The 13,512-nt window shown below is 33.9% G+C and overlaps 1 protein-coding gene across 3 annotated transcripts in view; it reads left to right on the forward strand.

Moving 5' to 3' along the window:
* SLC35F5 (solute carrier family 35 member F5) overlaps window positions 1-13,512 on the forward strand; it is a 52,730-nt gene that overhangs the window by 4,451 nt on the left and 34,767 nt on the right. For all 3 annotated transcript variants that reach the window (XM_090279411.1, XM_090279407.1, XM_090279409.1), the window contains 4 exons: window positions 1,514-1,657; window positions 2,535-2,597; window positions 4,730-4,811; window positions 5,571-5,761. In XM_090279411.1, coding sequence (XP_090135537.1) covers window positions 1,514-1,657; window positions 2,535-2,597; window positions 4,730-4,811; window positions 5,571-5,761 — 480 coding nt within the window. The remainder of the gene's footprint in view (window positions 1-1,513; window positions 1,658-2,534; window positions 2,598-4,729; window positions 4,812-5,570; window positions 5,762-13,512) is intronic.

Genomic DNA, 13,512 nt, shown 5'->3' on the forward strand with positions numbered 1-13,512 from the left:
ACCTTTTCAATTGCAAATTGAACAAATTAAGTTCAAGAACCGAGGTTCCACTATATCAGCCTATAAGTGTTATCGGGTTGAGACCGAAAGTTTTGTCTAACATCCAAGGCATTTTTCCATCAACAGCTTGGTTGAGAACCAAAATATTTGAAATAGGAGATGTTCAACAACCAAGGTTTGACTCTAAAATGGTAGTTAGGTGTAAAGTCTTAATTTGATTCAGTTTCAGTATTTAGGAAAAAATTCACCTTGGTGGTACTTGGCACTTCCTTTCATATCACAACATGAGGCACATAACGGCTGCAAATCTGTCTCTGGGTGATGCCAATTTGAGAACTATCAAGTTCCTTATCGACCTGTAGGTAATAGTTGAATATCCTTCTGATTATTGCCCACATAGAGTATTTCATTATAGTGGTGATTTTTTAAGGGTAATTTTTTCTGCATTTATTAGTTGGAAAGGAATTCCTTAAGGAGAACTTTTCCACAACTACTGTTTGGTTATCCTGAAACATGGTTAATATAGGAAAGATGGGATAAATCTTGATTCTTTTCCTTTATTTATTTGAATGATGTTGCCTAGCATCTTCCAGAAGTAACCATTGAGGGGTTTTTGAGTATTACTATACATTCATGGATTTTTGTATATTTGATTTTTCAAACAATTGTAGTTATTTCTTTTGATGTTTAAAGTGTTCTATCGTTAACATCCTATTTGCTCTCTGGTACAGGATACCCCAGGTTTATCTGGTGCATTTCCTACGTCATAGCTGGGTGTAGTCATTTCTTCAATAACCCATGGTTTCTTTTATGCAAAATGGTTCAGATCACTCTAGGGATTCTAGCATTACCCCGTGGCTGTCATTTTTTTCTGGGTTTTTCAGTACACATAACTAGGAAATTTTTTTTTTAGGAAAGAAAAAAATTATGAGTTCATACTGACATTTCCAGTTTTGTACACTTTCCCAATAACATTAAATTTCATGCAGTTTCCTTTACACGCCATTCTGTTTCATTGCCTTTTACTCTGTTTAGGCTAACTCTTCAAACAGCTGAAGAATAGCTTCTCTTAGGAAGCTTTCCTAACCTTCAAAATAGTCTGTCTGTCTTTGAAACTCCCATGGTGCCCTCCATAACCCTCTCATGGTATTTAGCACATTATGCTGTGCACTCTCCATATATATATATATATATATATCTCCTTTCAGGAAAGCCTGTCTTTTTTTTTTTTTTTAACCTCTAGCATAAATACTGATGTATAATAAGTTTTCAGTGAATGTTGAACAGAACTTTTTTTGCAAGTTGTTCCTGCTTTGTTTGGGTATATTGTCCATTTTATGCAAAACAAATACAATATTCAGAAATGAATCTAAAATATTTTTATAATCCCTTTAGAGCTTTCCTTTCCAAATGAACTTCTAGAGTTAAAAGTCATGTAATGGCCTTGTTTTATTGGACATAAGTAAGAAGGTTTAAAGTCATCTCATAGTTCATGTAACTTTTTTCTCTACAGTATGTTTTTACTCAGTACAACAAACCATTCTTCAGCACCTTTGCAAAAACATCTATGTTTGTTTTGTACCTTTTGGGCTTTATTATTTGGAAGCCATGGAGACAACAGTGTACAAGAGGATTTCGAGGAAGGCATACTACTTTTGTGAGTTTTAAATTTTAAGTGTTTGTTGGAGAGGGGGTATATTTTTTTCAAAGTTTAAAGTGCATCAGTTTCTTGAATCAGAGTCCAATTTTAAGTGGTTTGGTTAAGTGAGTGAAGATAGCATGTTATAAGAAAAACCTATTTTTATCCAAAATTTTAAATGTATATTTTAATCACCTTAGTATCAGAATATTTTGTGAGAAATCAAAGGTACATAATCACCTTTTTCTTATCTCATGGCATTCTCTGAGATAAAATTTTTTGAACTGGCCAAAATCAAAATTAATGTGGAGAAAATGAAAGTGAGGAATAAGACTATCTGGATATTTGATCATTTGCAGACTGGATGAGTATAATCATCTAATTGGTTGTAAAGTTGATTGCAGAAGCAAAATAATTCAAGGTTTATATATCAAAATGATGATAGCATATATCAGGGCATGTTTCAAATGTTTGGCTAATCAATCAAATTATATTCTTCCAATGATATAACATGGTAGTAGAAATAGAAACTGAATTTTTGAGAATGAATAATATAAAATGATCTCTTATATCCTTTTTCCATTCTGTCATTCCTTTACCTACTAATCTGAAATCTTATAATAGTATTGTGAAAGTTTTGGAGTTAGACTAACTTGGGTTTTAATCCTAACTCTGTTACTTATATGAAATCTCTCAGCCTCAGTTTCTTTAAAATGAAGATGATAATACCTACCTTGCTTGGTTGAATACTTGGCATTAGCTGCTGTTATTATAAATAACAGTTATATTCTTATAGTTCTACTCTGGATTTTTTATTCTATTCTTTTGAGCTGTGACTGACACTAGTCCTACTTTTAACATGAGTTTAATTGAAGTTTTGTCCTGTTATCTCTAGTTTGCAGATACTGAAGGTTATTTTGCTGCTTGCACAACAGATACAACTATGAATAGTTCTTTGGTAAGTGCTTCTTTTGTCATCAGGAATGGAGTGCGTGGAATTGAGTCCCAGTGGGAAGGACTGAAATAGCTTTGGTAACACCACAGCTATGTTAGAATATGAAAAAAAATATGTGTGTGTGTGTATATCTATATCTATATATATATATATATATATATATATATATATATATATATATATAGGGTGCCCTCTGTGATTATTTTAATTTGGTACTGTCTTTCCTTAGGGATACATGGGACCAAAAAAGGTAAGCAATTCAGCCACCAAGGGGGAGAGAGGGGAAGGGAAATAGTGAAAGAGTGAAAATAGTAAAGGGCAGTTCATTGTCCTTTGTTTCTTACCAACTTTGTCACTAATGTTTGTATTATTATCACTTAGAAACAAATGTATTTGCTTGACACTGGGAGTATATAAGTAGATTTTTCATTTATTCCATGAATTTTTAAGAGTGCTTAATATGTATTAACCACTTACTTTTGACTAGAAATACAGCTTATGCTGTAGAGTGTGAGAGCGTGTTTGTGAAGGAGAAGGAGACAGATGATAAACAAGAAAATAAATTAGTTAATATATTCACTTATTTTAGGGATTTATAATCTCATTGGAGAGATAGTATATAAAAATCCATTCTTTTTAGACCATCCCTAAAACATCTCTCTTTAATGTATTGTTCAAAGTGTAGTATTCTATCTGAGAAGAATTTGAAAGTTACTCTAAAATTTAATACCAACTTATGAAGCACTAGCTTGGTGACCTTACTGACAATTCAGTTTTTTGTTTGCTTGGCTTCTAGAACTACGTTTGTATGCCAGGTAGGTTGCCAGGTGCTATGAAGAGTTTGTGAAGCTTAGAGAAAATGTCATTTCTTTTCTCTGGGATCTTAAACATCAACAAGATTATTATCAGTTGTCTCTTTCATTGTAAAAGGCAGAGCTGAGATTGCAGCCTACTCTTCTAATGACTCTTCTACTAATTTATTGCTACTATCTATAAGGTGCATATGTCATATCATTCTGGGCCAAATGGTGTAATGAAGAGTTCCATGTAACAAAGAGACTACGTGTATTTCCAGATACTATTGCCTCTTCATTTACTGAATATTTTTCATTGATGGAGTTCTATACTGGGAGTTAAAAGATAAATCAAAGATATAAAACACAGCTTTATGTTAATTTAAGAGATAGCCTAGTTGGAGAATTGTTTCTTAAGTGCAGATCATCTGAAGAATACGTATTTGCAAAAATGAACGGTTGAAGAATTTAGAACCACTTGAAAATATAGACCTTTAGAACATGGGTAGACAAACCTGGCTTTAATTCCATTGTCTATCACTGGGTTATTATATCTCAGCTTTTAGAAAAGTTCCTTTAAAACACTATTTTATAAGGTTGTTGTAAGGGCTAATGAGAAATGTATGTTTAACTGCTCTGGGCTTGGTACCATGGTAAATAATAAGAATTGGTAAGTGGTAGCTATTTTTTCTTATCTATTAGTCCTATAAAAGTTTTCAGGAATTTTTGGTTTTAGTTGAATCTTACGTAAAGAAGTATTTTGGCAAATATATATATATATATATATATATATATATATATATATATATATATACACACACACACACACACACACTCACGCACGCACACATACATACATATAATATAGGTGATTATCTGTTCCTTGTCTGCCTTTCCCTTCGGACTACGTGATCACTGAAGAGGCTTTGTCTTTATGCACTCTTATATCCCCGGGACCTACAGTAACACCTAATATAGTGGGACTCAATATGTATTTGTTAAAATAATGAATGAAAATGAATGAGAGATCATGTGTTAGTTGAGAGAGAGGTGTGTTTTTATGACATTTAAATGTTAAGTATCATAATGTAGCAATGCTGTATTGATAGTTACACTTATAAACTTTAAACTTATTCTTTTCTGTCATTGAATCTGTGTGGATCATTTGAGATTAATTTTTAAGTCTTGAAAATGCATTTTGTGAAAATTACACTCTATAAACATGCTGGTGAACAGCCATGTTTTGGGTAGTATCTCTGCCTAAAACCATCCACTTAAATTTTAGCCAATATATCAACTATTATATTTTTGTTTATATTTGTTTCTGTTTCTGTGTTCCAGAGTGAACCTCTATATGTTCCTGTGAAATTTCATGACCTGCCCAGTGAAAAGCCTGAGAACACAAGCATTGATAGTGAAAAAAGTATGCAAAACTTAGAATTTCATATCTTAGAAATGGGTAGAAATCTTAGCTTCATTCAAGCCATCTCAAAACTTAGTGATTTTTGAGATCACCTGGCAGTTCTGTTCCACGTGGTATTGGTTTGGCCAGTAGTCTTCCAGAAGTTTGACTGGAAGTTGGAAATAATTGCCAAATATCAGAAATATCTGTGCTATGTGTGTGTGTGTGTGCATGTGTGTGTATTCTTTTTTTAAAAAGAATATTCTCTTCAACCATGCCATCAAAAACTTGATAGTAAATTACAGGGATTTTGCTGCTTCTGTGAATTGAGTAAAGAATGCCAGTTTCAACATAAGGCACAGTATTTATCTGATGTTCTCTTGCAAGAAATGGATCTATAGTGGAGTATTTCGCATGCTTGACTGTAAAGTAATTCTCATAAATTGAGTGTCTATGAGGAAAAATCTGAAGTTTCATTATAAATGCTAAAATAATAATCATGCTATAATCCTGAACTAGGCAGTTGTGTATGTATACAGTTGCAGAAATCTTGTTTGAATATTGGTCTTACCTTAAGCCTTTAAAAGATTTTTATAGATGAAAATGTTACTGTTTTTCATGAGCAAGCTGCCCCAGATAATGCTCTAACTGGTTTTTCTTTTACTCTTCAAGTCTGATCATAGATGGATTAAATACACTTATCAGTAAATTAAAACTTGTGACTTTTGTTAAATGCAAGGGGAAACATTTAATAATTTGTACTATACTTTTTCTTTTAAGCTCCCAAAAAGTCTCGTGTAAGGTTCAGTAATATCATGGAGATTCGACAGCTTCCATCAAGCCATGCTTTGGAGGCTAAGTTGTCTCGCATGTCATATCCTACTGTGAAAGAACAAGAATCCTTACTCAAAACTGTGGGGAAACTTACTGCAACTCAAGTAGCAAAAATTAGCTTTTTTTTTTGCTTTGTGGTAGGTCTTCTTTTTATTATATGTTTGGAACTTGAATTTTAAGACAGTATACATTCCAACTATATGATTGAAATGTAAGACCTTTAGGTTGTTTAATCATGACATTAAACTCTGTTATCTGGTGTAATTGGGGAATTAGAGTATCAGACTTCATAAATGCTTGTCATACCTCAAAGAATTTAATAAATACTTTAACACTACAGCTATTCATATCTATTCAGAATTGGGCATTGCCTCATGGTCAGAATAATGAATAGAGTTATTTTACACTATGCTATATACAAGGGCTAGTGAATATCCAAATAAGAGTTTACTGTATATATTGATTTCTTCAAATAGTGTTTACAATTTTATATTAAATTCATGTAAATATGGTCAAATGTTTTAGCAAGTACTCATAGTTAACATTTTAATGGAATTTTTAGTAATATTGTTGATAGCTTCTCTATTATTTTAATATAAAAACTGAATACATGCTTAAGATTTACAAAGAATGATCATATAGCAAATAAAATATTATTTTGGGTTAAGCTGGGATCAGAGACTTGTCTGAGTTTGTGAAATCTCTGAAGTTTAGAATTTTAAAAGTGTATATAAATATTTGAAAGTAGCCTAATACTAGTTTATTTAGTATGAGCCTTTAAGATTTAAATTTATACTGAGCATTTTTAAACACTAAATAATGCAGTGCTAATTTTAATATTATTAACCTGATTATAAGGTTTTTTACTTCCCAGTTTGCCTCTTGTACTTACTGCATGGCCTATTTTTCTCCATCCTCTGTCTGAATAAACTTTATTTTAGTGATACCTTGATTAATTATATTTAGTAATATAAATAAAAAAAAACCTTTGGGAATTGGAATATGATAATTATATCTATATTAAAATTAATTTAAAGGCTCATATTTTGATTACACTGTTGTGATTTCTTTTTGCTTGTTTAAATGAGTCTAAGACAGGACTAAGATTTATTAATTATATATAACCTAATTTTCAAAGGAAACGAGTTGAAACATAATAAAGATATTTATATAGTAAAAGATAAAGAAAAGGGGGGGCGAATAAGAGCCAGATTAAACAGGCAATATGTATCTGGGAGGCGGGGCATGTGGAGGCAGGTGGCTGTAGGATAGGATGACTACATTAGGTATGTTGATTTAAAGGAAGAAAGCTTTTCAGGTGAGCACATAATTCATCTCTAGTAGGCAAATTGACAAGAAGGCAAAAAGGAAAATTTCCTGAGTCACACAGCTTATTGTCTATTAAAAGGAAGTATATCTCTTCATGGGATAAAGCAACCATTTTCTTAATTCAAAGCTCTTGAGAGGATATATTGAGGCACTATTCTTGATAGCACATTTACAGATAGATATGTGCAAATAATAGTCTTTTAAAAATATTGTGGTAAAATATGCATACCATAAAATTTAACATCTTAACCACTCTTACGTGTAGAGTTCAGTGGCATTCAGTACATTCACATTGTTGTGCAACCATCACCACCACACATCAACAGCACCTTTCTTTGGTCTTAGAAAACAAACCGTATACTCATTAAATGATAACACCCCTTTCCAACCTCCCCGACCCCCTGACAGCTACCATTCTACTTTCTGTCTATGAATTTGGCTACTCTTAAGTACCCCACACGAGTGAAATCATACAATAGTTTTTTCTTTTGTGACTAACTTATTTCACTAATCATAATGTCCTTGTAGCATATGTCAAAATTTCCTTCCCTTTCATGGACGACTAATACTCTATTGCATGTATATACCATATTTTGTTTATCCATTTGTTTGTTGATATCCACAAGTTTGTTTCTACCTTTAATAGTCTTTTAAAAAATCAACTTTAAATAAGTTACAAGAGCAGAGAGTTGTGATAATTTTTAGTAAAGGCATTTCTATAGAAAGTTAGAGTAATATAGTCCAAGTCAATAGCTTTTTTGGAGACCTCACTTAATGGACTGATAAGCTTACATGAAGTCTAGAGCAGTGTGGTTCAATAGAAATACAATGTCAGCTTCAAGTGCAGGTCACCTGTATTTTTAAATTTTGTGGTAGACAAGTTAAAAAGAGAAACAAGTGAAGTTAATTTTCATATGTTATCTTTATTTAACGCACTATATAAAAATATTTCAACATATTATTAATATAAAAATTATTGATGAGAGAGTTTACATTCTTTTTGTACTAAAATTATAAGCATTTTAATTTATTTAATTTTAATTTCAGTTATTTCAATTTCAGTTTCTACTTTTTTATTATTGGGGTGACATTGGTTAATAAGATCACATAGGTTTCAAGTGTACCTTTCTATGAAACATGATCTGTATGTTGCATTGTATGCCCACCACCCACAGTCAGATCATCATCTATCACCATATATTTGGTCCTGTTTACCCTTTACTACCCCAGACTCTCTTCTCTGTGGTAACCACCATACTGTTGTCTGTGTCTGTGAGATTCTGTTTTATATCCTGCATAATAGTGAAATCATATGGATCTTAGCTTTTTCTGATTGACTTATTTCACTTAGTGTAATCTCCTCAAGGCCATCCATGGTGTTGTCAAGGGCAGTATTTCATCTTTTCTTATGGCTGAGTAGTATTTCATAGTATGTATGTACCATAGCTTCTTTATCCAACCCTCTATTGAAGGACACTTTGGTTGTCTCCATGTCTTAGCCACAGTGTATAATGCTGCAGTGAACATAGGGGTGTACATATCTTTGTGAATAAATGTTTTTGAGTTTTTCACGTAGATACCCAGAAGAGGGATTGCTGGGTCATATGGGTCATATGGCAGCTCGATTTTTAAATTTTTGAGGAACTACCATATTGTATTTCATAGTAATTGTACCAGTTTACATTCCCACCAGCAGTTTTCTCCACAACCTCTCCAATACTTTTTATTACCTGTCTTGTTGATAATAACCATTCTAACAGGTGTGAGGTGGTATCTCATTGTAGTTTTGATTTGCATTTCACTAATAGCTAGTGAAATTGAACATCTTTTGATATATCTGTTGGCCATTTGTAAGTCTTCTTGGGAGAGGTGTCTGTTTAGGTCCTCTCCCTGTTTTTTAATTGAATGGTTTGTTTGGTGTTGAGTTGTATGAGTTCTTTATATATTTTGGATATTAACCTTTTGTGGGGGTTGTTGTTTGCAAATATCTCCCATTTGGTTGGCTGCCTTTTGTTTTATTGGCAGTTTCTTTTGCTGTGCAGAAGCTTTTTAGTTTAATATAGTCCCATTCATTTATTTTTTGCCTTTACTTCTCTTACCTTTGGGGTCAAATCCGTAAAATGTTCTCTAAGGCCAGGGTCCATAGGTTTAGTACCTATGTTTTTGTGTATGTAATTTATTGTTTCAGATCTTATATTTAAGCCTTTGATCCATTTTGAATTAATTTTTGTACATGGGGACAGACTGTAATATAGTTTCATTCTTTTGCATGTGACTTTACAATTTTCTCAGCACCAGTTATTGAAGAGGCTTTCTTTTCTTCATTATGTGTTTTTTGCTCCTTGGTCAAAATTATTTGGCCATATATATGTGGTTTTACTTATGGGCTCTCAGTTCTGTTCCATTTGTCTGTGCATCTGTTTTTCTGCCAATACTATGCTGCTATGATTATTGTAGCTCTGTAGTATAAGTTGAAGTCAGGTAGTGCGGTAGCTCCAGCTTTGTTATTTTTTCTCAAGGTTACTTTGGCTATTTGGGGCCTTCTGTGATTCAATGCAAATCTGATTATTCTTTGTTCTATTTCTTTAAAAAATGACATTTGGATTTTGATGGGGATTGCATTAAATCTGTATATTGCTTTGGGTAATATGTTCATTTTAACTGTTGATTCTTCCAATCTGTGAACATGGAATGTCTTCCCATTTCATTGTGTCTTCTTCATCTCTTAATAATGCTTTGTAGTTTTCAGTATGTAAGTCCTTCACACCCCCTGTTAAGTTTATTCCTAGGTATTCTTTTTGTTGCAATTGCAAAAGGATTCTTTTTTCATTTCTTTTTCTGAAATTTCATTGTTAGTATACATATAGGTAAGCAGTGGGTTTTGTATTCTGAAACTTTACTGTATTTGTTTATTGTTTCTAATAGTGTTTTGGTGGAGTCTTTAGGGTTCTCTGTATATAGAACCATGTTATCTGCAAGGGTGACACTTTTACTTCTTCATTCCCAAATTGGATGCCTTTTATCACTTCTCTTGCATGATTGCTCTGGCTAGGACTTCCAGGACTATGTTGAGTAAGATGGGGAGAGTGGGCATTCTTGTCTTGTTTCTGATTTTAGAGGAAAAGCTTTCAGTTTTTTACCATTGAATATATGATACAGACTGAGGATATCATGTTGAGGTACTTTCCTTCTATACCCATTTTATTGAGTGTTTAATCATAAATGGTGGTTGTATCTTTTCAAATGCTTTTTCTGCATCTGTTGGTAAGATCTTATGATTTTTATCCTTTATTTTGTTGATATGGTGTATTACATTGAACCATTTGCCCATTTTGAACCATCCTTGTGCCCCTGGAGTGAACCCCATTTGATTGTGTTGTATTATTTTTTAAATGTACTGTTGTATTCAGTTTGCTAGTATTTTGTTTAGGATTTTTACATCTATATTCATGAAAGAGATTGGTCTGTAGTTTTCTTCTTTTGTTATCCTTGACAGGTTGGTACCAGGGTCATTTTGGCCAAATAAAATGTGTTGGAAAGTATTGCCTTTTCTTTAATTTTTTGGAATAGTTTAAGGATAGGTATAAAGTCTTCATTGAATGTTTGATAGAATTCACTAGTGAAACCATCTGGTCCTGGTCTTTTATTTTTAGGGAGAATTTTGATGGTTGTTTCAATTTCCTCAGTGTTGATGGATCTATTTAGATTTTCCAGTTCTTCATGATTCAGTCTAGGAAAGCTATGTATTTCTAGGAACTTAACCATTTCTTCTAGGTTATTGAACTTGGTGGCATATAGCTTCTTAGAGAATCATTTTCCCCCTTTTCTCATTGAGTGTCTATGTCATTACAGATTTTATGTGTCTCCGAAAGGCAGCATATGGTTGGGTTTTGTTTTAGATCCAGTCTGCTACTCTGTTTCTCTATTGGTGAATTCAGTCCATTTATGTTGAGGATAATTACTGATGTATGAGGATTTCCTATAGTCATTTTATCTTTTATTTTCTAGTAGCTTTGTGCCTCTGCCTGTTCTTTTCCTTTGTCTATTGTTTTTGTTTGGTGGTATTCCATACTTCTTTCCTGTGTTTTTTTTTTAAGCTGTGTGTCTCAGCTTGGGTTTTTTTGTGTGGGGTTACCATTAGGTTTATGAAAAAGAAAGTTTTATGTATACAGTAGTTCAAATTTTTCTTTTGAATGCATCTGATCTCTATCCTACTTTACAAATTCAGACCTTTATCCCCTCCCCTTTTATGTTTTTGTTGTCTTAAATTATCCCTGTTTATGCTGTAAGTTTGTTGGTGATCTTACTTGTACTATTGTGACTTTTTACTTTTTGTTTCAGGTAGAATAATGCCCTTGAGTATTTCCTGCAATGGATGTCTTCTGGTGATAAATTCCCTCAGTTTCTGTATGTCTGTGAATCTTTATTTCTCCTTCGTATCTAAAGGATAACTTTGTTGGGTATATTATTCTTAGCTGGTAATTTCTCTTTTTTAGTAGTTGGAATATTTGATTCCGGTCTCTTCTAGCTTGTAGAATTTCTGCTGGGAAGTTTGGTGATAACTTAATGAGCTTTTCTTTATAGGTTACTTTCTTCTTTCCCTGGCTGCCTTGGGATTTCTTTCTTTGTCAATTTTTGACAGTTTTGATACAATGTGCCTTGGAAGAGACCTTTTGGGTTGAGGTAATTAGGTGTTCTGTTTGTTTCTTGGATTTGAGGATCTAGCTCTTTCCATAGGTTTGGAATGTTATTAAGTATTCATTTGAATAGGCTCTCTTTTCCCTTCTCCCTCTCTTCTTCTTCTGGTATGCCTGCTATTTTTATATTGCTCCTTCTGATGGAGTCAGATAGTTCTAATAGAGTTCTTTCATTTTTTTTATGCTCAAATCTCTCTCTTCTCTCTGCATCATTTCTAGATCTCTATCTTTGATATCCCTAATCCTTTCCTCCATCTGGTCCACTCTATTTCCTGTGCTCACTAGTTAATTCTTGATCTCTTTTTTTTTTTTTTTGAGTTCTTCATCTCCAGAATTTCAGATTGGTTCTTTTTAAAGTGTTAATATTTTTGGTCAAGTACTCATTTTGTTTGTTGATTTGTTTTCTGAGATCATTTAATTGCCTGTCTGTATTTTCTTGCATCTTACTGAGATTTCTCAGAACTGAAATCTTACGTTCTCTGTCATTTATATCACATATTTCTATGTTTTTAAGTTTGTTTTCTGGAGATTTTTCATTTTCTTTCTGAACTTCCTTGCTACCTTGCTTATTCATGGTATTTGATGGATTCCTTCTCTGTCTAGGCATCTATGTATGAGTGGAACTTCTTCAACAGATTTGCACAAAGAAGTTTTTCTATTATTTTCCATTAGGTGGCACTGGATCACAGATTTTTAGCTCTCTTGCACTTCTCTAGCTATTCAGACCTTCATGGGGTGGTGTTTCCTTGGTAGAAGGTTTCCTCTCTTTGGCTCTGGTCACCCCAGTTCCAGGGGTCCAACCTCACAGAACAATGTGGTGGGCAATGGGGCCCCAAATCTGCTAAATCCTAATGCTGTCCTCTGCAGCCAGACACTGCTGTAAGTGTAGCAACGATGTATAGGGATGGGGTGGGCTGGGGGAACCCAGTTGGATTCTTTGTTGCTTTGCCTTCCTGGTAACGGTGCCCTTGAACCTCCATGGGATCCACCCTGTACCCTAACCCCAGGACCAGTCACAGAGTGCATGCATTGCCTAGGGAAAGAAGTGATTCTGTAGTACTGGTTCTTGGGTTTGCAGATATTGTGCTCTGCAACCTGACACCAAGGGCAAAAGGAGATGAGCTCTGGGAGATTATGGGGCAGCCAGGGTCTCTGGCTTTGTTATTTTTATCTCGTATTTGGACTGTCTGACAACTGCGGCCACAAGGACTGCAAGGTCTCTGGGCTCAGCTGCAGCTTGTACTGTCCACTTCTACAGGAATGCCCACCCAGTCTCTTTGCTCCTCTTGGCTGAATTCCTCCCCTCTCTAGCCTGAGCCCTGCCATGAGTTCCCATTTTTAGATCTGCATCCCTGGCTCATCTCAGCTTTTCTCCCTTCTCGCCTCCCCAGTTTTCTCCCACTTGCCCACCTTTAGATGTTTCAATGCATAGATTTCTCAGGTGTGTTTGTGTGTTGAGCAGGGAATCCTTTTTTGAGTTATAGCTGTTCAGATTGTTGAAACTTCAAGAGGAGAGACCAAAGGGATCTTTCATGTCACCATTCTTCTCAATTTCAACTTACAAACATTTCAGTTTAGACTAGACATATTTCAGTTGCTCAGTAGCCCATGCGGCTATCGGCTAATGTAGCGATTTTCAATATTTTGCATCTCATGCCACACATAAACTAATTACTAAAATTGTGCAGCACACCAAAAAATATTTTTTTGCTGATCTGAGAAAAATGGGTATAATTTTGGTTCATTTACAATGGACGGCTATTGTTGTATTGGCTGTTGTCATTATTATTATTTTTTTAAATTTGACAATGTAAGGGAAAAGAGGTCAGTACCTTTGACTAAATAGTCAAATATAGCATGTT

This window comes from Furipterus horrens, unplaced genomic scaffold, assembly GCF_987537825.1.
Source record: "Furipterus horrens unplaced genomic scaffold, mFurHor1.1.pri manual_scaffold_1, whole genome shotgun sequence".
Lineage (NCBI taxonomy): Eukaryota > Metazoa > Chordata > Mammalia > Chiroptera > Furipteridae > Furipterus > Furipterus horrens.